Genomic DNA, 23,710 nt, shown 5'->3' with positions numbered 1-23,710 from the left:
ACTGACCCACACAACTCGACTCTACCGGCAGCTTATTTTAATTAATATAATGTATTTTTATGTTCTCTACCTATTCTCTCCTCTACCTGTCCTCCCCCTTCTCCTCTCTGTCTACCCTGCTGGCCATCAGCAGGAGGGATTGATTGATTGATTGATTGATTGATTGATTGTTTGATTGTTTGATTGTTTGATTGATTGATTGTTTGATTGTTTGATTGATTGATTGTTTGATTGATTGATTGATTGATTGATTGATTGATTGATTGATTGATTGATTGATTGATTGATTGATTGAAGGGCCCCAGACACATTTAGGAGCTGTTCCATTGTGACAGGTCTTAAGTGGAATGTTTTTAAACAAACTGTCACCTACAATGACAACCTGTAGGCCACTATGACTGCGACCATCACCAAATGCATGATGATGTAAAAGTCCGGTTTGGGCCTATCAGAAGCTGCGGCTGATGGGTGAGGCCCACAACCTCCTGATGCCTTCACCCTATGCGATGAGGCAGGCCAGACAAGAGGAAGAGCCAATCTGTCCCTTTGTTTCCGAAGCAAAACTACAGGTTAGCTAACTGCTTCAGTGACAGCAGGCCTGCCACTGAAGCCCGTGGCAGAGGATACAAAGAATCACAGACTACAAGCCCCCACCAGCAACAACATGTCAGTGTGTGATTTCCTGGCTAAAAGGCCACAGGCGGTGTGGTTTCGCAGGAACACATTCAGTGTCACCACACTAACCACTGGAGCATCTCAGGGATGTATGCTGACCCACTGATGCACAACTTCTTTATCAAGTTTGCCGATGAAACAACTGTGGTGGCTCTCATCAGCAACAAAGATGAGACAGATTACAGGAACAAGGTAAGCCACCTGGCCCTGTGGTGCAGTAACAACAATCTAAATGTTGAGAAGATAAAGGGAATGTTTGTGGGCTTCAAGCTTCAAGCGTGATCTTGGCAAGTATTGGTGCAGCAACACCAAAACAGCTGATTGTGCATTCCTCGGAAGACCTGGACTGTCAACACCACAGCACTGGCCAAGAAGGCCAACCAGCCTTCTTCATCTTCCTCTGCAAGTTGAGAAGGCTAGGACCCCAGCCCAATCAAGCATGCCATTTGCTAAAGCACTACCAGGACCAATCAAAAATCTATAATTTAAATTAACTGGCCTTTTTTAAAATGAAAAATATATTTTACTACTATACCTACGAATGGATTGAGCCTACGAATTAATTTGGGCTTACTTTGTTCCTCGATTAAGTGAAACAACAAATTAGTTTTGCTTTAAATTGAGCAATGTGATTTTTCACATAAAGCGGAACCATTGCTTCAGGAAGTTTTTTCGGTCTCAAAGTTAGTGAAGCACACGTATAAATACACTCCGCCGGAAACGGAACGTCCTCTTCTAGTGATCCAACATGGCGGTGAGTGCTGTCTCATGTTATACGTGGTGATCGGTCTCGTAGTTGGGTTCGAAATCCACTATCATCTTGGTTGCGTGGTTGCAGTAGCCACTGTTAGACGTATAGGGATTTAGAATTAATCTTCGATGATTAATTTAGAGATGTATTGTTCTGAAATTTGGAAGTTAAACAAGTAGCCGTGTGATGCTAATATGCTAACTAATGGGAATAACCGTAATTCTTGTTGCGTTATTCTTCAGGCTGTAATAATGTATCGATACCTTTAATACATAGTGAACGCGTATAAAAAGCTAACCAAAAGGACGGAACATTAATTTGTTACCTATGAATACTACTATTAGCTGCTGGGATATGCACGGGCATGTCCTGGGTCGGCTTCGTTAAATAGTGACAGGAAGAAATCATGCGAATTATATTAATTTCTGTTAGGTGTAGCGTATATATCAAGATTCAGTCTCCACATGCTTGTTGTCATGGTGAAGGTTTAACCCTAGTAAACCCAAAGTGTAGTGTAAATAGTGTAAAGAGTCGGTTTTCTTGGACCTGTCATGGCGAAGGTGTAATGCTAATAAACTCAACTTGATATTTGTTATTTAATCAATAAGAACGTGTGTTTTATCTTTGCCTTGCAGGACCAGGGTGAGAAGAAGGAGAACCCCATGAGAGAGCTTCGCATTCGCAAGCTCTGCCTTAACATCTGCGTTGGTGAAAGCGGTGACAGACTGACCCGTGCTGCTAAGGTGCTGGAGCAGCTCACAGGACAGACACCCGTGTTTTCTAAGGGTGAGCTAGCCTTTGAAGATCATTTTTAACAATTCAGTGTCTGGAAATGATCCATAATATGGGAAACGAAGTGTCATTAATGTTTTTTCCTTCCTCCTCAGCCCGTTACACTGTACGATCCTTCGGTATCCGCAGAAATGAAAAGATTGCTGTCCATTGCACTGTCCGTGGAGCCAAAGCAGAGGAAATCCTGGAGAAAGGACTTAAGGTCAGTTGAGTTTGTAGCCTCCATTTCTACCCGAGATGCCTTCTGTTGTTGCTTCTTGTAGGTTTGTTGCAAGACAGTATTACTCTTGGTATGATTTAGAATGGGTCAATGGTTGTCTTTGTGCACTATGACACCCAACTTATTGTTTTTCTAGCCATAACTTCAGATGAAATGATTTGAGTTGATCAGGTAGTATTAGGTAAATCAAAGGGGGAAGCAAATGATCAGACTAGTGGAAGGTAGTGCAGCTTTTACAACTGCGACTTCTGGATATCGATAAGCATCAGGCTACTGCATTGAGGATTCTATACATCTCGACCTTCACATTACGCAGGTGATCAGAACATAAAGCGAAAGCAAGCCGTACATGCGCAAAGTTTGTCATCTTGTCATACTTTTTGTTGTTCACATTTTATGTAGTGACATATTCATTGTTCATGAGAACGTTGTGTGTTGCCAATGCCATTTTGCTAAAATATCCATAATCAATAACGGTGTTGCTCACAATAGGTCATGTGGTACAGTGAGGCAGATTTTGCCTTTGTTGGTTTGTTCACATCCCATTAGGTCAATTTAGGTGTAATTGTGGGGTAAAATTTATACTTAAATCTGAAATTGTCCACTCTGCTGCCTCCAGGTGCGTGAGTATGAGTTGAGAAAGAACAACTTCTCAGACACCGGGAACTTTGGTTTTGGTATCCAGGAGCACATCGATCTGGGCATCAAGTATGACCCCAGCATCGGTATCTACGGTCTGGACTTCTATGTGGTAAGGACCTTTTTAAATTTGTATTAGTTTGAGTACCAGAGAGTACCAGTTTGGTGTCTCTCTGCATAAGCCTTGTTTCTTGTTTGGAGATAACCATTTGCTGATGCCAGTTTAAAGTTCCCTGAGCCCTTTTCATCACATGGTATTGCAAAATATGGTAAAATTTTGCATCTGAAATTCTAATCACATGCTGGGATTGTCCTTTATATGAGCCTAATCCTGCTCAAGGTTTCTTCCTGTTAAAGGGGAGTTTTTCCTTGCCATTGTTGCTTGTTGGGGGTTAGGCCCTGGGATTCTGGAAAGCACCTAGAAACAATTTTGTTTGTAACAGACGCTATATAAATAAAGATTGATTGTTGGAGTTGAAAAACCTCGATTTTTAAGTGTTAACATAAGCCTACGATGAATAGAGGTTTTGATTGCAATCAAAGATTTTCAAATTGGTTTTGTCTGGATTGGATTAAGAGATAAAGTAGTTGCAACTGAGGGTATGTTTTGTATGATTATACCTTCTCTTAACCACATAATTAATCTTAAATACTGTTTGTCCATATTGGACAACCTTTGAAGCTAATGTTTACTTGCTGTGTATGTGTAGGTTCTGGGCAGACCCGGTTTCAGCATCACTGACAAGAAGCGGAAGACAGGCCGCATCGGTTTTAGGCACCGAATCCGCAAAGAGGAGGCCATGCGCTGGTTTCAGCAGAAGGTGAGTGTGTAAATGCGTTTATTTACCAGTTATGTGCAGTCCTCTACTCTGATTAGAAAGTATATTGATGTGATTACAAATATTATAGTCTTTTCCTTTTTTTTAATTTTTAAGTTCTTTGTTTTTAAAGTTAGATTGAATAATGGAAGTTATAACATTAAAGATCAATGTAACATTAGTATGTGATCAGAAGTGAATGACCAACCCTAACCCTAACCCAGTGACCAACCATATTAACGCTACATTGTTATGGTTTTTTCTTTGACAGTATGATGGAATTATCCTCCCTGGCAAGTAAAGGACCACCTTTTCATCTTGTTTGTAACAAATAAAAAAATATTGGGGAATAAAGTGTTGTTGTTCTTTGTGGATGTGACAGAATCATTTGATGGTAAATATCTAAACATTTTTTATTGGATCTGAAGACCCGACTTGTTCAGTTTCTACCGGACCTTATGCTGATCATCAAGATGTCCCACATCTATTTCTGGACATATCAAGACATAATGGAGGAAGGACACCAGCATTGGATTATATTCTTTTATTTAATGCGTGTATTCCTGAAGAATACACTGTTGGTTCAAAAAGCCAAGACAGCGAATCAACAGATAAACCTAATTGTCATCAATTTCTCCAACTGTAAGTGCACTTGCAGGAGTCTTACTGGTATTTCAGATTAGGTTTTAAGTATAACAATATTATTGGAACTGGTTTAACACAAGTCCAAAACTGGCTTCATCTGTAAATTTCTCCCCCCCGAGACAATTGTCCTAGCTGGTCCAACAGAACTGAGTCTCGTTTCCTGTTGCAGTTTATTTTTGGCAGTCACAATATATAATCTTACATTACTTCTTTTAGCACCAACATTCTCCTCAGTCTTGACTTGCACAGCTTGTCTTCCACCATTACCTCTATCTCTTCCTGTTTACTTTCAAATGTTGGATGCAATCACCCTTGCCGTTTCCATTTGTTGCTATTAATGCAACACTTATAGACATCACACGGGGCCCCTCAATCCTTCAACACATGGACATTTCTCAAAATGGTTTACCGTATAGATTTTTTTTTTGCAAATATAATTCGTAAAAATATGTTATATTGGAGATTTAATGAACAGGAGTGAGCATGATATCGAAGACCTGAGGTTACACCACCAATTTTAAGTATTTTTAAAAAATTTCAAGCTGTGACACTTTGGGAAGGAGCCATACTGCTGTCTCTACTGCGGTTCTTCTGCTGCTCCTCATTTGTTGGGGCTCTGCGCTGCTGTTGACGGCGTGTTGAGTGGCGGGGGGGTATGGTCAGGGTGCAGCATGAAACTCCTACTGTGGGCTCGGGCAGATCCTCGGCCATAGACCAGCTGTCTGTGGCAGGGTCATACTTCTGAACAGCTGCTTTGTAGCGCTTCTCAGCCTCATTCCAGCCCCCCAGTAGATACAGCTTGTCGGTCAGCGGGGCTAGACCAGCGGTGCTCACTCCAAGAGGCAGAGGAGCTGCTCGGCTCCATGTGCCACTCTCTGGTGAGAAAACTTCCACTGAAACCACATCTACACGCTCACCTCCTGGGCCCAGTTGACTTCCTCCAACTACATACACCTTGCCCCCAAGGGTAGCAGAGCAGTGCCAACCACGGGGCGTCTCCATTGGGGCTAAATCGACCCAGGTGTCGCTCTCCACTTGGTAGCAGGCCACAGAGCGAGAGTAGGCACAGTTGATGTAGCCACCGGTCACCAGGATGTTTCCAGAGGGAAGGGTGGAACTGGAATGGCAGCAACGAGGCATCTCCATGGGTGCACGCATCTGCCAAGTGTTGGAGGAGGGCAGGTAGCTCTCAGTGGTGGCCAGCAGACCTTCTACGTTGCGGCCACCAATGGCGTACAGCCGCCCACCGCTGGCTGCCAGAGAGAAATGAGTGCGCCGCTGACGCATACTGGCCAGGTGGAGCCAGGTGTTAAAGCGAGGATCATATCTGGTGAAGGGAGAACAGTCATAGCAGATGCTGTATTAAATAGTAGAATAGCACATCAGTTGCCCAAATGAACAAATGTTCAAGATGTTTAAGTACAAGAACATTAGGACTGGAGTAGATTGTGGTTTGTTTTACCTCAATTCTTGATTTTAGGCATTCATGTGTATAGTGATACAGAAATGACATTCTAGTTTCTGCAAATTTAAATTTCTATTTAGATTGCTCTTATGAAACAGATTTTATGAAGGAAAATGTCAAAAACAATAATAGATATATGGGGGAAAAGGTTTAGTTTGCTTCAACCCTCATCTTGTCTTCTTCCAGTTTCTCCCTTTCTGGGTCACAGGGAGGGTGCACAACAGGTGAAGGCAGGTCCCCCCTGGATGAGTCACCAGTTCATCGCAGGGCCCTATATGAGCATTTGTGGGTTTGGTACCTTGCTGAAGACTACCTGGGCAATGCTCTGAAGGTGTTCCGGCACCTCCCCCTACTACCAGAACACCTTCCATGTTTCGTCTGCCCTAGGGCTTGAACCAAGAACCCTCCGCTTCTTAGCCTATTTCCCAAAAGAATGAACTACCACTTCCCCTGATGCAACTCTGATTTTCTTTATTCTTACGCTTCTGAAGGGGGAAAAAAATCCTGATGTGGAAAAAAATGTCTGTGTATGTTTTTGTACTTGCTACTTATGGATAACCAAAATCCACATCCTCCTGGGAAAACTTTTGGGAAGTGAGAACATTTCAGCTGGTCCTCACAACTTCAAAAGACCATTTGAGGGTTAAGACATGGTCTTAAAGTTGAGGTTAGAATTGGGTTTTGGTTAGGTTTAGGGGTTAGTTAGGATGGTTAAAGTTAGGGGAAGGAGCTAGGTAATGTTTTATGTTTATGAAAGTTAGAAGTAAAGGAATGTGTGAGTGTTTATTTTGAAATTTGAAAATGTGGATATGTAATATCAGCTATAACAATGGTGAGATTTATGTGTCATAACAGAAAAATGAAGAAAACTTTGCACCTTTTTGTATAAATGTTTAAAACATTCCATAAATTGTAATTTATTCATTTAAAAAAAGAAGAAGCTTTATCTGGTGAGGAATAAGTGAGTCACCACCACACTTAATTTCAGTTAAAAAGGCAACAATTGCACACTGGTGCATCACACCAGGCACATATAATTGACACATCCTTGCTCAGCAGAGCAGTTGGAGGCCGTCAGTAAGCCCTTAGTAGCAGCTTAGGTGAAATCAACCATTTTAACTGTCCATAAAATACTGTATGAGTGGAGGACCTCAAAGCAACTGCTACCATGCTCAGGTCAGGCCGTCCATGCAAGATGACCCCAAGAGTGGACCACAAGATGCAAAAGTGCCCCTACAAACCTACGAAGACCAAACTGATGTTTGCCAGAGGGAAAGAGAAGGTTCTTAGAGGTTCTTGGGACTGATGAGTTCTCCTCCTACCTGCTGAGGGTGCTGACGGCATGCTTGGCCTGGTTACGGGCATCGTTCTGGTCCTCTCCACCAAGCACGTACAGGAAGCCGTCCATGACAGCCACACACTGGTTGAAGCTCTTTGCTGGTAGCTGAGTGAGGTGGCGCCATGTGGCTCCTCCTTCACGAGGGTCCCTCCACAGTACCTGCACGGAGAGGGCAAAAGTCAGCAAAGTAAGTTCCCCTTTTTGTAGCTGGTGATGAAAGGAACTCACCTCACGGCTGAGAGCTCTCTCTGTAAGCGAAGGTCGGCCACCAATGGTGAGGAGAGTCTGCTGGGCCCCACGCACCTGTGTGCGTCGGGACTGCAAGGTGTTCTGCTGGAAGGGCAGCAAGTGGTAGTTCATGGCATCCACCAGTAGACGGTGACACTGAGGGTCCATCATCATCCGGGGCAATGGCTGGATCTGACTGACTAGTTCACTGGCTGGGATTGTCTCGAAGCGGACATGAGACAGGAGTTCTGCAGAGTGAGGCTGGCGAGAGGCATCAAAGTCGAGCCACTTCATGGCCAGCTGGAGAGAGGGATGCACACATAAACAAATGAAAAAATAAGTGTATAGATATATACTGTACTTCCTGGTGTATTAATTTTTGCACACGTGCTCACATGGTTCCATTTATAAATATACCTTACACTTCTCTCCTTACACTTCTGGCTCCCATGTTTGTCTGCAGCTGTTGTGAACTTATAGCTTATTGGGGCATGCTGGGTAATTCATTTTAAAAAAGGGTGCTATACTGTAAGCAGCTAAATCTGTTTTTGGATGTAGCTGAAAATAGCAGGTGAAGATTGATGGGCGGACACTGGGAGTGGCAGCATCGCTTACAGGCAAACTTTAAGCATCTTTAAATGTCCTGTAAGTAATAATCAGTAATGTCCCATCAATACAAAAAATAACATTAGTAAGCATGAGCTGTGCAAGTGTTTATGTGCACTGTATGCAGGATATCAGTGGTGACCTAATGAAAATGTTGAAATCTCACAATACTGATTACACCTTTAGTTTCTTCTCAAAAAAATTCAAACTCAATCTGTGGGGCATAAACTCATTAACATCCTTATGTGAAGTGCCCAGAGATAATGAAGGGTGTGATTGTCTATGGAGAACAAAGGAAGGCCTGAACCCTTGCAGTAGCAGATTGGTGTAAAACCTCAGTCGTCCAGGCATCTTTATTTTTCTGATTAAAGATAGAACATCTTCAAATGTGAAAATACCAGTCCAATCTCCTCAGATTCATAAACAAAAGCTTTTTGTCATGAGCCAATCATGCTAACCACTACGCCCTCTGCCTCCCCCCAAAAAAGTAAGCAAGCCTATTAATTGAAAGCAATTTGACCTCTGACCTGGAAGGCAGTGACCTCTGAAGGCAACAGCAGTGAATCATCCTGCAAGAAGGCAGAAACTTGCTCCAGTGTCAGCTGGGTGAACAGAGGTGTTTCGGCAAATTGAACAAAGTTGTCTAGGATGAAGCGCCGGGCAGCATCACAGACGGGCAGCAGGCCATAGGCGGCTGCAATATTCCAGATATACACGCAAGTTTGAACATTGAGCTCAGCCAACAGGAAGTCCACACACATCTTCAGGAGCTGGGGGATCTGCAGGGTGGTGGCTGCGGAGGCTGTGCAGCCAATGGTGTAGAGGGACATATGGACACGACCCAGATAGGCGAAAGTGATGACATTGGCCAGGCCTGGAGACAACATGGGTACGAGAGAATTATTTTATTGTGTCAGTTGTGCGGTTCTCACACATTAATTTTAATGTTTCATTTTGTTTCCTTGACCGCTTTTTCCCTTTCAGGGTCACAGGGAGGGTCACAGGGATGGCTGGAGCCTATCCCATCTGCATAGGGCCGAAGGCAGGGTACTCCTCTGTAGGAGTTGCCAGCTCATCGCAGGGCCCTATATGAGCAATTGTGGGTTCGGTACCTTGCTCAAGGGTACCTCGGCATTGGTCTGAAGGTGTTCTGGCACCTCCCCCTACTACCAGAACACCTTGCATTATTTTTTGGCACCGGGTCTTGAACTGAATACCCTCCACTTCTCAGTCCTCAACAGACTGAGCTAGGACCCCAAATTTTTATTGCTTCTTCAGTTTAAATGCCATCAAAAGACACTTTGAAGCATTTTCAATTGACTGAGCTTGATGGTTGAGATGCAAAAGAATGCATTTATATCATCACTATATAGTCATCACGACAACTCAACGATTTGCAAGAACCGAGTCTGCATTTATTTATTGCGCTCATTTGCTCTTCAGATAAGATAACACAGTTGTAAAAGGGGTTGGGAGTTCAGTGTTTTGCTCAACAGCAACTTTGACAGTCTATAAACAAATAGACAAACAAATGGTGACAAGATGGTGAAATTAAAAAAAAGTTTTGGGATGAAGAAGAGCATAGCAGGTCCAGATGAGATCGAAAAGATGGGTTACATGTAAGTGCCATACCTAGAGGTGAAAGGGAGGGGAGCTCCAGACGCTTCATGCCTGGATCTTTGGCTAGAATCTCTCTGAAGTACTGGCTGATGGAGGAGATTACTAATTTATGGACATCAAATGATTTTGTCTTACAGGCCAGCTCCAGGTCAGTCAGGAACCTGGGGAGGAGATGAGGGTTGTGCAGCAGTTTGGATGAACAATGTACCTTTGACAGTGATGATATAAAAGCCTACTTCTCTTGCCGCATCTTGCTGAGCTCCTCCAGCAGGGCATTGCCGTGCTGGGGTCGTGTCAACTCACTGCCCAGTCCCAGGCCTCTCTCTCCTGGCTTGATGGCTGGCGGCGGCAAGGGCAGGTTCAGACTGTTCAGCTTGGCGATGTCCAATGCCGCCATCTGCTCGATCTTCTTCACCCCAGCCTCCACCACCACCACACCGTCGCCACGGTTCTCCACCTTCAGGGGTACTGGAGAAGTATTGATGGCGACCTGAGAAATATTTTCCGTGGCTGGCTTCTTCTGACGGGAGGCTTTCTTTTTGGGTGGCATTTCCTTAAAATTTGTGTTTTCGACTTGGTTTTTAATCTTTGTTTAACTAGATTTCTTTACAGGCAGGGAAATTTTCGGAATTCTTTAATTGTAATTTTCTAAAAAGAAAATTTAATCATAAAGTTAAGTGGTTCTTTCCTGTATCATAGAGAATATTGCTCAGTGTTTAAAGATTAATGTTGCTTGAAGGACTGTCTTGAAGATTTGCTGTTGGTGGGTTTCTTGAACACAGCACAAAGCACCTGACCTGAGGAAAAAAGTACAAATTAAAACCAAAATAAACTGTACTCCAAACATTTTGACTGAACTTTCAATGAAAGCGAAGGCAATGACTCAAGCACATTTTAGACCTATTTTATAAAATCATTGGCACATTACAATTCCATAAACTCTGGTCAATTGGGGACAAACCTAGTCCAGTGACAGATCCATATTCCTCCAGGAATCTCTGCGGATCAGGAAACAACAATATAGATGGTGCGGAGCCCTTCATCTAAATCCAGTAAAAGCTGCATGATGGACAGTTCCAAGTGTGAAGCTCAGATTGCAGTCAGCATGTTGTGACTCCTACTCTGGCCCCACCTCCTCCTGTGCAATCAGCTCAACCACCACCACCTGGGCCCTCTCCTCCAGCTGCACGCAATCCGCCCAAACGACTCTGCACCCATAAAAGGCCCCTCTGCACTCAGGCCAGTCCTTGATCTAACTGATGTTTTGGCAACACGTCCCGTGGACCCAGCATCTCTCCAGGCTCCCCAGCGCCTCCCTGCGCCTCCCTGCGTCTCCCTGCGTCTCCCTGCTTCTTCCAGCGTCTCCCTGTGTCTCCCTGCGTCTTCCAGCGACTCCCAGCGACCCCAGCGCCTCTCTGTGTCTCCCTGCGGCTTCCAGCGACTCCCTGCGACTCCCAGCCTTCTCCAGCGTCTCCCCCTGCTCCTCTGCAACCTTCCTAGCCCCTCTTCCTCTGACTTCTTCCTCTTCCTCTTCCCCATCCTCGGACGGATTTCCCCTGGCCTCTGGACACTTGGACTCCCCCACGGACTCTCGCCCCTGGATCTCGGACTTGGTTCGTCTGCCGCATCACGCCCCCTATAGTTTGTCTCGGCCTCTCTCCTCATTTAGTTTCTTCCCTCCTGTCCTTTTTTTATTTCATTAAAACCGTCTAAGTTACTTTTAATTCCCGTGTCTGTCTGCCTTCTTTGGGGTTCCGCCACACTTGATCGCCAGTCCTCTCGAGCGTAACAGATAGATCAAGCCAAAATGAGTCAAGGTGGAACCCCAGGGCAGACGGGCGGCCCTAGAGCCCCCACGTTACCCTCCCTCCTCGAAAGAAAAGTGGAGGCCCACGCTGCCCAGCTCTCCTCCCTTCAGTCTGAGCTAACCAAGGCCTTCCCCACAATCCAAGGGGAGATTTCCGAGCTCCAGAGCTCCTCCCAGACCACCTCCAGTACCCTGTCCGCCCTCTCCAACCAGATGGCCGCCATGGCAACCAGTTTGGCTTCCATTCTGGAGAATCTAGGCAGCGACCCCAGCGGGGCTGCGGCACCAGCCCACCCGAAGCACCACCCCCTAATCCATCAGACCCATCTCTCCCGCCTCCTCCCCGAGCTGAGCCCAACCTTGCCAGCCCCCATGTTTTCGGCGGGGATTTCGACCAGGGCAAGGGGTTCCTCCACCAATGTGAGCTGCTCTTCCGCCATCAGCCCTCCAGATTTGTTTCCGACGAGGCCAAGGTTGGATTTATAACCTCCCTCCTGGCTGACAAGGCATTGAGCTGGGCCATAGCTGCCGTCGACCTGGACCCCCGCCTCTCCTCAGACTACAGCGCCTTTCGACGGGAGTTCAAGGCAGTGTTCGAGCACCCCACCTACGGTGAAGATGCCGCAAGTCGTCTGCTTGCCCTCCAGCAGGGGTCATGGTCAGTTGCGGAGTACACCGTTGAGTTCCGCATTCTGGCTGCAGAGAGCCGCTGGGGCGAGACCGCGCTCCGTAGCGCCTATCGACGGGGCCTGAGTGAGGCAATCAAGGACCTGATTGTGAGGGACCGCCCCTCGTCACTCAACGAGCTGATCACCCTCTCGCTCCAGATGGATGAACGACTACGGGAGCGCCGCCAGGAGCGCGCCCAACGTGCTGGCGGTTCTAACCGCCAACTCTCCCACCGCACTCCCTCTGCCCCTGACTTCTCCCCTACCAGCACTGCCGCCCCGCCTCCTCACATCCCCTTGCTACCCCCAGCTCACTCCTCCCCCAGAGCCGGAGAGGAACCCATGCAGATCGGCCGGTCCCGTCTCTCACGGCAGGAGTGGGAGCAAAGACTCCGAGACCAGTTGTGCCTGTACTGCGGAAACAACGGCCACTTCATCAAAGCCTGCCCCATCCGACCAAAAGGGCCAGTACTCCCCCTACTGGTGAGCCGAGCTGTGATTCCCCAACCCACCGAGCAACACAACCGCCTCTTCCCCGCAACACTCTCCTGGGATAAGGAGTCTATTCCGGTGAGTGTTCTCATTGACTTTGGGGCTGATGAGTCCCTGATGGATTTTTCTCTCGCGCGTCAGGCTGGCGTCCCCCTGGTTCCTCTCGATCGCTCCCTGTCCCCCCAGGCGATCGATGGCCGCTCTCTGGGTAACATCACTCATCGCACCATCCCACTCACCCTAACACTCTCGGGTAATCACATAGAGTACACGTTTCCTGGTTTTGCACGCCCCCACCGCTCCACTCGTGTTAGGAAGACCGTGGTTGGAAAGGCACGACCCCCACATCTCATGGGCTTCAGGTCGGATCCTGGGGTGGAGCATGGCCTGTCACGCCAACTGCCTTCGCTCCGCCCCCTCTCCATCCAGTAATCCCAGGCCCGCGCTCACTCCCCCGGATCTCACTGGTGTTCCCCCTATCTACCATGATTTAGCCCCAGTGTTCAGTAAGGACAATGCTCTGTCCCTTCCCCCTCACCTGCCCTATGATTGCCCCATCGACCTCCTCCCCGGGGCTCCCTACCCCACGGGTCGACTTTACAATCTCTCCATCCCAGAGAAGGAGGCGATGCGCAATTACATCACAGAATCCCTCGCCTCTGGTATCATAAGACCATCTTCATCCCCCTTAGCAGCAGGCTTCTTCTTTGTAGCCAAGAAGGATGGCGGCCTGAGGCCCTGCATCGACTTCCGCAAACTTAACGACATCACAGTTAAGAATAAGTACCCTCTTCCCCTTATGAGTTCCACGTTCGAGCCCCTCACTCATGCCCGGGTGTTCACCAAGTTGGACCTCCGCAACGCTTACCACCTGGTGCGGATCAGGAAAGGGGACGAATGGAAGACCGCCTTCAACACTCACCTCGGGCACTTCAAATACCTGGTCATGCCCTTCGGCCTCTCCAACGCCCCCGCCGTCTTCCAGGAGTTGGTCAACAATGTGCTCCGAGACATGATCAACGTCTTTGTGGTGGTCTACTTGGACGACATCTTGGTCTTCTCCCGCACCATGGAGGAGCACCACCAGCATGTTCGCCTGGTCCTCCAACGGCTTTTGGAGAACCGACTCTTCATCAAAGCAGAGAAGTGCGTCTTCCACTCCGCCTCAGTGGGGTACCTCGGCTACATCGTGGAGGAGGGGCAGGTGCGCGCAGATCCGGCCAAGATCCAGGCTGTGGTGGAGTGGCCACGCCCCACCAACCGCACTCAGCTTCACCGGTTCCTTGGGTTCGCCGGGTTCATCCGGCAGTTCATCAAAGGATTCAGCCAAGTGGCTGCCCCTCTCTCCGCTCTCACCTCCACCTTGCACCCTTTCACCTGGACACCGGAGGCTGAGACCGCCTTCTCGGCCCTCAAGGACAGGTTCACGACGGCTCCGGTGCTCGCCCATCCAGACCCCGCTCGGCAGTTCATCGTCGAGGTCGATGCTTCGGACGTGGGCATCGGGGCAGTCCTCTCCCAGCGGTCCGAGGCAGACCAGAAGATTCACCCATGTGCCTACTTTTCCCGCCGTTTTGATCCGGCTGAACGAAACTACGATGTGGGCAACAGGGAACTTCTGGCGGTCTATGCAGCCTTGGAGTGGAGACACTGGCTGGAGGGAGCAAGGCACCCGTTCCTTGTGTGGTCGGACCATAAGAACCTGACCTATGTGAGAACAGCCAAGAGACTCAATCCCAGACAGGGCCGCTGGGCTCTCTTCTTCAGTCGGTTTGACTTCACCCTCACTTTCCGTCCAGGTTCCAAGAATATCCGGGCTGATGCCCTCTCCCGCCAGTTTCCAGAGGAATTCCCCGGCGCCCCCAGGGACCCTGACACCATCGTTCCCCCGGCCCGGGTCATAGGGGTCATCTCCTGGCCGATTGAGACGGCCGTCGAGCAAGCCCAGAGAGACGAGCCTGATCCTGAGAATGGGCCTCAGGACCGGATGTTCGTGCCTTCCTCCGTCCGGCCGCAGGTGCTAGAGTGGGGCCACTCCAGTTGTTTCGCCTGCCATCCTGGCGTGCGTCGGACGGCGGAGTTTGTGCAGCGGCGCTTCTGGTGGCCCAACCTCCAAGAGGATGTTCGGGAGTTTGTGGGCGCCTGCACGGTCTGTGCCCGCAGCAAGGCCTCCCATCGCTCGCCAGCAGGCCTTCTGCACCCCCTTCCCGTCCCCAGTCGACCCTGGTCTCACATAGCCCTGGATTTTGTGACGGGCCTCCCCGTCTCGCAGGGGAACGACACCATCCTGACCATTGTGGACCGCTTCTCCAAGGGGGTCCACTTTGTCGCTCTCCCCAAACTCCCTTCTGCTGCAGAAACTGCCGAACTCCTGGTCTCCCACGTCGTACATCTCCACGGGATCCCCCTTGACGTGGTCTCTGACCGTGGCCCCCAATTCACTTCTAGGGTGTGGCAGGCCTTCTGCAAGGGGATTGGGGCCACGGTCAGCCTGTCCTCTGGGTACCACCCCCAGTCCAACGGACAAGCCGAACGGGCCAACCAGGCTTTGGAGGCGGCCCTGCGCTGCGTGACCACCAGCAATCCTGCCTCCTGGTCCAAGTTCCTGCCGTGGGTGGAATACTCCCTCAATGCCATGGAGAGCTCTGCTACTGGTATGTCCCCCTTTCAATGTTTCCTGGGCTACCAACCCCCTCTGTTCCCCCAGCAGGAGCTGGAGATCGCAGTGCCATCTACCAGGGCCCATCTCCGCCGGTGTCGGCGCATCTGGAAGGCTGCCCGCAAAGCCATCTTGCGGGCCACTGAGCAGTCCCGGCGTTCGGCCAACTGGCGAAGGAGGCCGGCCCCTGCTTACCGGCCTGGCCAGAAGGTCTGGCTGTTGGCCCGGGACCTGCCCCTCCAGACCTCGCAGACTTCCTCCAGAAAGCTGAACCCCCGCTACATCGGTCCCTACACCATCTGCAGCATCATCAACCCCTCTGCAGTCCATTTGGATCTCCCTGCCGCCCTCAAGGTACACCCGGTCTTCCACGTCTCGCTCATTAAACCCTTCTCCACCAGCCCCTTGTCCCCTCCTGCTCCGACTCCACCTCCCCCACAGGTCCTGTTGGACGGAGAGCCGGTGTGGAGAGTTAACAAGCTGCTGGTGGTCCGCCGACGGGGAAGGGGCTTCCAGTACCTGGTGGATTGGGTGGGTTACGGCCCCGAAGACCGGAGCTGGGTGCCCCCATCCTATCTCGCTGACCCCTCCCTCCTCGAAGACTTCTACCAAGACCACCCGGATGCTCCTGGGCGGTCGTCCGGTGCCTCCTGTAAGGGGGGGGGGGGTACTGTTGTGACTCCTACTCTGGCCCCACCTCCTCCTGTGCAATCAGCTCAACCACCACCACCCGTGCCCTCTCCTCCAGCTGCACCCAATCCGCCCAAACGACTCTGCACCCATAAAAGGCCCCTCTGCACTCAGGCCAGTGCTTGATCTAACTGATGTTTTGGCAACACGTCCCGTCGACCCAGCATCTCTCCAGGCTCCCCAGCGACCCCAGCGCCTCTCTGTGTCTCCCTGCGTCTTCCAGCGACCCCCAGCGTCTCTCTGTGTCTCCCTGCATCTTCCAGCGACTCCCAGCGACCCCCAGCACCTCTGTGTCTCCCTGCTGCTTCCAGCGACTCCCTGCGACTCCCAGCATTCTCCAGCGTCTCCCCCTGCTCCTCTGCAACCTTCCTAGCCCCTCTTCCTCTGACTTCTTCCTCTTCCTCTTCCCCTCTTCGTCTGCCGCATCACGCCCCCTATAGTTTGTCTCGGCCTCTCTCCTCATTTAGTTTCTTCCCTCCTGTCCTTTTTTTGTTTCATTAAAACCGTCTAAGTTACTTTTAATTCCCGTGTCTGTCTGCCTTCTTTGAGGTTCCGCCACACTTGACTGCCAGTCCTCTCGAGCGTAACACAGCAGCTTACAACTCCTTCATCCTTTCTATGCTGCATATTCCAATTATGAAGCAACAGCAGAGTCGCACTCATGATCACAATCAGTGAAAAATTTCTACTGTGTGTATTTATACCAGGTAAATGTCAAAATGTCACGGCTTTAGTCCCAGCAATGTCTTTAGATAGGTCAGTAGGTCTAACACTGCCAGACTGGACCCATATAGAAAAGGGGGCATTTCACATAAATATTAGTTTCAAAAGGTACTAGGTCAACTATTGAGGACCTTTGACAGTACTAATTCAGGAGCCATGACAAAGAGTTCTGGCCAAGTCAAGCACGACCTGGGAAGAGGAAGGCAGTATAATTTACTTCCTAGCATGGCTAGAAACTTTTCTAAGCTTTTTATTAATGGACTTATGTGTAAGAAATGGTCCTCCAACGGCTTTTGGAGAACCGACTCTTCATCAAAGCAGAGAAGTGCGTCTTCCACTCCGCCTCAGTGGGGTACCTCGGCTACATCGTGGAGGAGGGGCAGGTGCGCGCAGATCCGGCCAAGATCCAGGCTGTGGTGGAGTGGCCACGCCCCACCAACCGCACTCAGCTTCACCGGTTCCTTGGGTTCGCCGGGTTCATCCGGCAGTTCATCAAAGGATTCAGCCAAGTGGCTGCCCCTCTCTCCGCTCTCACCTCCACCTTGCACCCTTTCACCTGGACACCGGAGGCTGAGACCGCCTTCTCGGCCCTCAAGGACAGGTTCACGACGGCTCCGGTGCTCGCCCATCCAGACCCCGCTCGGCAGTTCATCGTCGAGGTCGATGCTTCGGACGTGGGCATCGGGGCAGTCCTCTCCCAGCGGTCCGAGGCAGACCAGAAGATTCACCCATGTGCCTACTTTTCCCGCCGTTTTGATCCGGCTGAACGAAACTACGATGTGGGCAACAGGGAACTTCTGGCGGTCTATGCAGCCTTGGAGTGGAGACACTGGCTGGAGGGAGCAAGGCACCCGTTCCTTGTGTGGTCGGACCATAAGAACCTGACCTATGTGAGAACAGCCAAGAGACTCAATCCCAGACAGGGCCGCTGGGCTCTCTTCTTCAGTCGGTTTGACTTCACCCTCACTTTCCGTCCAGGTTCCAAGAATATCCGGGCTGATGCCCTCTCCCGCCGAGTTTCCAGAGGAATTCCCCGGCGCCCCCAGGGACCCTGACACCATCGTTCCCCCGGCCCGGGTCATAGGGGTCATCTCCTGGCCGATTGAGACGGCCGTCGAGCAAGCCCAGAGAGACGAGCCTGATCCTGAGAATGGGCCTCAGGACCGGATGTTCGTGCCTTCCTCCGTCCGGCCGCAGGTGCTAGAGTGGGGCCACTCCAGTTGTTTCGCCTGCCATCCTGGCGTGCGTCGGACGGCGGAGTTTGTGCAGCGGCGCTTCTGGTGGCCCAACCTCCAAGAGGATGTTCGGGAGTTTGTGGGCGCCTGCACGGTCTGTGCCCGCAGCAAGGCCTCCCATCGCTCGCCAGCAGGCCTTCTGCACCCCCTTCCCCTCCCCAGTCGACCCTGGTCTCACATAGCCCTGGATTTTGTGACGGGCCTCCCCGTCTCGCAGGGGAACGACACCATCCTGACCATTGTGGACCGCTTCTCCAAGGGGGTCCACTTTGTCGCTCTCCCCAACTCCCTTCTGCTGCAGAAACTGCCGAACTCCTGGTCTCCCACGTCGTACATCTCCACGGGATCCCCCTTGACGTGGTCTCTGACCGTGGCCCCCAATTCACTTCTAGGGTGTGGCAGGCCTTCTGCAAGGGGATTGGGGCCACGGTCAGCCTGTCCTCTGGGTACCACCCCCAGTCCAACGGACAAGCCGAACGGGCCAACCAGGCTTTGGAGGCGGCCCTGCGCTGCGTGACCACCAGCAATCCTGCCTCCTGGTCCAAGTTCCTGCCGTGGGTGGAATACTCCCTCAATGCCATGGAGAGCTCTGCTACTGGTATGTCCCCCTTTCAATGTTTCCTGGGCTACCAACCCCCTCTGTTCCCCCAGCAGGAGCTGGAGATCGCAGTGCCATCTACCAGGGCCCATCTCCGCCGGTGTCGGCGCATCTGGAAGGCTGCCCGCAAAGCCATCTTGCGGGCCACTGAGCAGTCCCGGCGTTCGGCCAACTGGCGAAGGAGGCCGGCCCCTGCTTACCGGCCTGGCCAGAAGGTCTGGCTGTTGGCCCGGGACCTGCCCCTCCAGACCTCGCAGACTTCCTCCAGAAAGCTGAACCCCCGCTACATCGGTCCCTACACCATCTGCAGCATCATCAACCCCTCTGCAGTCCATTTGGATCTCCCTGCCGCCCTCAAGGTACACCCGGTCTTCCACGTCTCGCTCATTAAACCCTTCTCCACCAGCCCCTTGTCCCCTCCTGCTCCGACTCCACCTCCCCCACAGGTCCTGTTGGACGGAGAGCCGGTGTGGAGAGTTAACAAGCTGCTGGTGGTCCGCCGACGGGGAAGGGGCTTCCAGTACCTGGTGGATTGGGTGGGTTACGGCCCCGAAGACCGGAGCTGGGTGCCCCCATCCTATCTCGCTGACCCCTCCCTCCTCGAAGACTTCTACCAAGACCACCCGGATGCTCCTGGGCGGTCGTCCGGTGCCTCCTGTAAGGGGGGGGGGGGGTACTGTTGTGACTCCTACTCTGGCCCCACCTCCTCCTGTGCAATCAGCTCAACCACCACCACCTGGGCCCTCTCCTCCAGCTGCACCCAATCCGCCCAAACGACTCTGCACCCATAAAAGGCCCCTCTGCACTCAGGCCAGTGCTTGATCTAACTGATGTTTTGGCAACACGTCCCGTCAACCCAGCATCTCTCCAGGCTCCCCAGCGACCCCAGCGCCTCTCTGTGTCTCCCTGCGTCTTCCAGCGACCCCCAGCGTCTCTCTGTGTCTCCCTGCATCTTCCAGCGACTCCCAGCGACCCCCAGCACCTCTGTGTCTCCCTGCTGCTTCCAGCGACTCCCTGCGACTCCCAGCCTTCTCCAGCGTCTCCCCCTGCTCCTCTGCAACCTTCCTAGCCCCTCTTCCTCTGACTTCTTCCTCTTCCTCTTCCCCTCTTCGTCTGCCGCATCACGCCCCCTATAGTTTGTCTCGGCCTCTCTCCTCATTTAGTTTCTTCCCTCCTGTCCTTTTTTTGTTTCATTAAAACCGTCTAAGTTACTTTTAATTCCCGTGTCTGTCTGCCTTCTTTGAGGTTCCGCCACACTTGACTGCCAGTCCTCTCGAGCGTAACACAGCAGCTTACAACTCCTTCATCCTTTCTATGCTGCATATTCCAATTATGAAGCAACAGCAGAGTCGCACTCATGATCACAATCAGTGAAAAATTTCTACTGTGTGTATTTATACCAGGTAAATGTCAAAATGTCACGGCTTTAGTCCCAGCAATGTCTTTAGATAGGTCAGTAGGTCTAACACTGCCAGACTGGACCCATATAGAAAAGGGGGCATTTCACATAAATATTAGTTTCAAAAAGTACTAGGTCAACTATTGAGGAACTTTGACAGTACTAATTCAGGAGCCATGACAAAGAGTTCTGGCCAAGTCAAGCACGACCTGGGAAGAGGAAGGCAGTATAATTTACTTCCTAGCATGGCTAGAAACTTTTCTAAGCTTTTTATTAATGGACTTATGTGTAAGAAATGTAATTTAAGTAATCCTAAAATGGCCCTGATATGTCAGGAGACATTATGGAATCATGTTAAACACTTCATGCAAATCACTGCAGTAGTCCAGCCAGAATATTCTCGCTCCAAAAGTGGAGTTGATGTTTATGTTGTGTGTTTTGGTTTGTGCCACCCTCCACTTATCACAGTCAGGAGTTATTTGAGATCACCACTGTCTGACCTTTCTAAATTTAAAAGGCCTCATTGTCATTCCTAAATATGCCGTGACAAAGTCAGAAACTAAACAAGGAACCGTGCAGGAGATGCCTTTGAATGTTGGAGATGTGATACCACACGTTTGCAATGTGATTGCAGTACCAGCTTTGACCACAAATGTACATTTTGCTCTTTTAAATTTTAACGTCAGCCTTATTTGCTTTGTGTTTTTTTAGGTTAAAGATTAGGTGGTCATCTTCTGTTCATGTAAGCCACTTCCACATTTTGAAGATTAACCAAAAAATGTTTGAATATTTGTTATAAAATTGCGTTCTGAAAAACATTCTGTAAGCACAATATGCACATAGGTTCATGACCAGAAAATACATGACTCTTCCAGCTCCTCATTTGCACTTTTTAAATAGCATCTATGTGCTTGCTGTTCAACAGGTTCCACACATGGGCAGAGAGGGGGAAGGAGAGAACAGGATAGAGCAGCTGTTGTCAATGTCATATGGAGATGGCGGGGGGGTGTCCACTGTTATACTGTAAGAGTTTCCCATATTGTAGCCATTATAAAGCATTGAATATTGCTGCACTCAATAGCGAAGCTTCTCGTAATGTCAATAAACATGAGTATGACTTTAGAATGACAACAAAGAATGAAATCTTTTCTTATATTTAACCACTCAGATGTTACACTGTAATAGTTACCGGTATATGGTTTGGTTCCAAATTAACATTAACCAGACTAATTTATTAATTTAGAATTTTCAGACTTTTAATTGTTTTAATTCATGGATTGTAACAACTACTTTTAGTATAACTGTGGTATGCAGGACTATATATCTGCACTGTAGTAGCATGAGTGTATAGTATAAAGCAAAATACAGAAAAACATTATTTAAAATATGGCAATATAAACATAGAGCCCAGGTGATTCTACAAACAAGTCTTGTGAAGCATGTAAAATGAAAATAATCTTTGCTCTGAGGAGTTCATTTCAGAAGTATTTCACATGGGTTAGTGCAGAGAGCAGCTGCTTAATGATTGCTTAATGAAGACTGGCTACAGCAAAAATAGAGAACTACAGCACCATTACCATAGTTGACACTCTAAGGGAAAGTTGTTTTAATAAAACAAATCCTCAACACAAGGTCAATTACCAATATTATTAATGTGATTAAGTGCGTCTGAATGACTGAAAACCATTTGAAAATCAGATAATTTTCTAATGTTGCAGAAATCAATCAATCAGAAAGTCAGTCAGTCAGTCAGTCTGTCTGTCTGTCTTATTTTGTTCACAATATTGTCATACACAAAAACGTGTCCATCACATCTATTGCATGTAGAGCTATTGAAATGTTCTTCACTTTATCTGGTGAGAGTATTTATAGCTGTTGACTCTTGCATTCCCTCTCTTGCTCTCCCTCTCTGAGTGTCTTAGGTGTTAGTTTATAACTACGATTGGCAAAAGTATATTAATATCCAAACAATTGGCAACTGTTTTACATTGTTTCCACTTAGGAGATAATAAATTACATATTTATGTTGCAATGTTATTATTCTCTTGGACAAAATCTTAACAAATAAATGTATGATAGGTTCCAAAGAGCAGTTAATGTAAAGGTTTTCCTCTTTCAATAAGCTTGACACAAATGAGATTGAGGTACATAGAAATCTGTACAGAAATGACTTTTTTGATTCCTAACTTAACATATACTACATTAATTCAACAAGTTGCAACAGAAAAAAACATTATCGCTTTACCTTTTTCTCCTTCCTGGTTTCTGCTCCCCCCCTATATTTTGTCTTCTTGCCTCTTCCTCCTTTCAAACTCAAGTTCTTTCTTTTCCTTTGCTGATGTTCCCTAACAAGATTGTTTTTCCTTCACCCCTCTGTGCTAGTGTGCTGTGTGTGCAAGTGCTTGAATATGTGCATGCATGTAAGTATTAGAGTGAACTCAGGGTCTCGGTCATGAAGGATTCAACACGCCCCCAACTCTCTATGTGATCCTCCTTCTCTCTTCTCCAACATCTAACTCTATTTCCAAATACAGAAACCTCTCTCTGCCCCCCTCTTCCAAATATATCGCAGCTTTACTTCCCCTGACTGCTTCACCCATTATGGCCCTCAGGTTTCATGTTCTATGTAGATGACGCCCCCCCCCCCCACACACACACACACACACACACAGTTGACAATTTTAACTAAAAAAAAAACAATAACAATGCATTCTCTGCTAAACTGCCTCTTACTACAGTCTATAGTAAAATATATAGTATTCACCTTTTTATAATTTTGTAGGTTGCATAACAATATCCACAGGAATATACAGTATTTTAAATATATTTGTATTCCTACACAATGTTACAGTTACCTTAACCATCGAGGTTAACGTTTGTTAGCAAAATAACCAATATGGACATTTTCAGGAAATGTAAACTATGATACAGATACCCCTCCCTGGGCTACCACCTTATCGTGGTGGAGGGGTTTGCGTGTCCCAATGATCCCAGGAGCTCCATTGTCTGGGGCTATATGCCCCTGGTAGGGCCACCCATTGCAAACAGGTCCTAGGTGAGGGATCAGACGAAGCATAGCCCAAACCTCCTAATGATGAAGAACAGCTTTGGTCCTACGTTTCCCTTGCCCGGATGCGGGTCACCGGGGCCCCCTCCTGGAGCCAGGCCTGGGGGTGGGGCATGTTGGCGAGCGCCTGGTGGCCGGACCTCTGCCCATGGAGTCCGGCCGGGCACAGCCCGAAGAGGCAACATGGGACCCCCTTCCCGTGGGCTCACCACCTGCAGGAGGGGCCAAGGGGATCGGGTGCATTGTGTTTTGGGTAGCAGCCGGAGGCAGGGATCTTGACGGTCTGATCCCCGGCTGCATAAACTGGCTCTAGGGGCATGGAATGTCACCTCTCTGGTGGGAAAGGAGCCTGAGTTGGTGCGCGAGGTTGAGAAGTTCCGACTAGATATAGTTGGCCTCACCTCGACGCACAGCAAGGGCTCTGGAACCAGTCTTCTCAAGAGGGGTTGGACTCTCTACCACTCTGGAGTTGCTGATGGTGAGAGGCGACGGGCAGGGGTGGCGTTGCTCCCCAGCTCAGTGCCTGTATATTGGAGTTTACCCCGGTGGATGAGAGGGTAGCCTCCCTTCGCCT

General features: G+C 49.2%; 2 protein-coding genes across 4 annotated transcripts; one reads left to right on the top strand and one right to left on the bottom strand.

Moving 5' to 3' along the window:
• Positions 1 to 1,319: 1,319 nt before the first annotated feature.
• rpl11 (ribosomal protein L11) lies at positions 1,320 to 4,249 on the top strand. The gene is made up of 6 exons (XM_057019958.1): positions 1,320 to 1,429; positions 2,062 to 2,212; positions 2,314 to 2,420; positions 3,058 to 3,189; positions 3,788 to 3,898; positions 4,167 to 4,249. The coding sequence occupies exons 1-6, from the start codon at positions 1,424 to 1,426 to the stop codon at positions 4,194 to 4,196; spliced, it is 537 nt and encodes a 178-aa protein (XP_056875938.1). The 5' UTR covers positions 1,320 to 1,423; the 3' UTR covers positions 4,197 to 4,249.
• A 175-nt stretch (positions 4,250 to 4,424) lies between these two features.
• Positions 4,425 to 22,539, bottom strand: klhl43 (kelch-like family member 43). Of its 3 annotated transcripts, none has more exons than XM_057019938.1 (8): positions 22,315 to 22,499; positions 10,760 to 10,857; positions 10,035 to 10,595; positions 9,811 to 9,959; positions 8,706 to 9,052; positions 7,573 to 7,872; positions 7,328 to 7,503; positions 4,425 to 5,867 (listed from the first exon to the last, which is right to left on the bottom strand). In XM_057019938.1, exons 3-8 carry the CDS (start codon positions 10,346 to 10,348, stop codon positions 5,078 to 5,080), a joined length of 2,076 nt encoding a protein of 691 aa, XP_056875918.1. In that variant the 5' UTR covers positions 10,349 to 10,595; positions 10,760 to 10,857; positions 22,315 to 22,499; the 3' UTR covers positions 4,425 to 5,077. The 3 variants fall into 3 exon arrangements, with proteins under 3 accessions (XP_056875918.1, XP_056875917.1, XP_056875916.1); XM_057019937.1 differs by having other exon boundaries at positions 10,760 to 10,796; XM_057019936.1 differs by lacking the exon at positions 10,760 to 10,857 and having other exon boundaries at positions 22,315 to 22,539.
• Between the last annotated feature and the right edge of the window lie 1,171 nt (positions 22,540 to 23,710).

Source organism: Takifugu flavidus, chromosome 21 (assembly GCF_003711565.1).
Source record: "Takifugu flavidus isolate HTHZ2018 chromosome 21, ASM371156v2, whole genome shotgun sequence".
Classification (NCBI taxonomy): Eukaryota; Metazoa; Chordata; class Actinopteri; order Tetraodontiformes; family Tetraodontidae; genus Takifugu; species Takifugu flavidus.
Note: the sequence above shows the minus strand (reverse complement) of the source record. Positions and strands in the feature narration are given on the sequence as shown.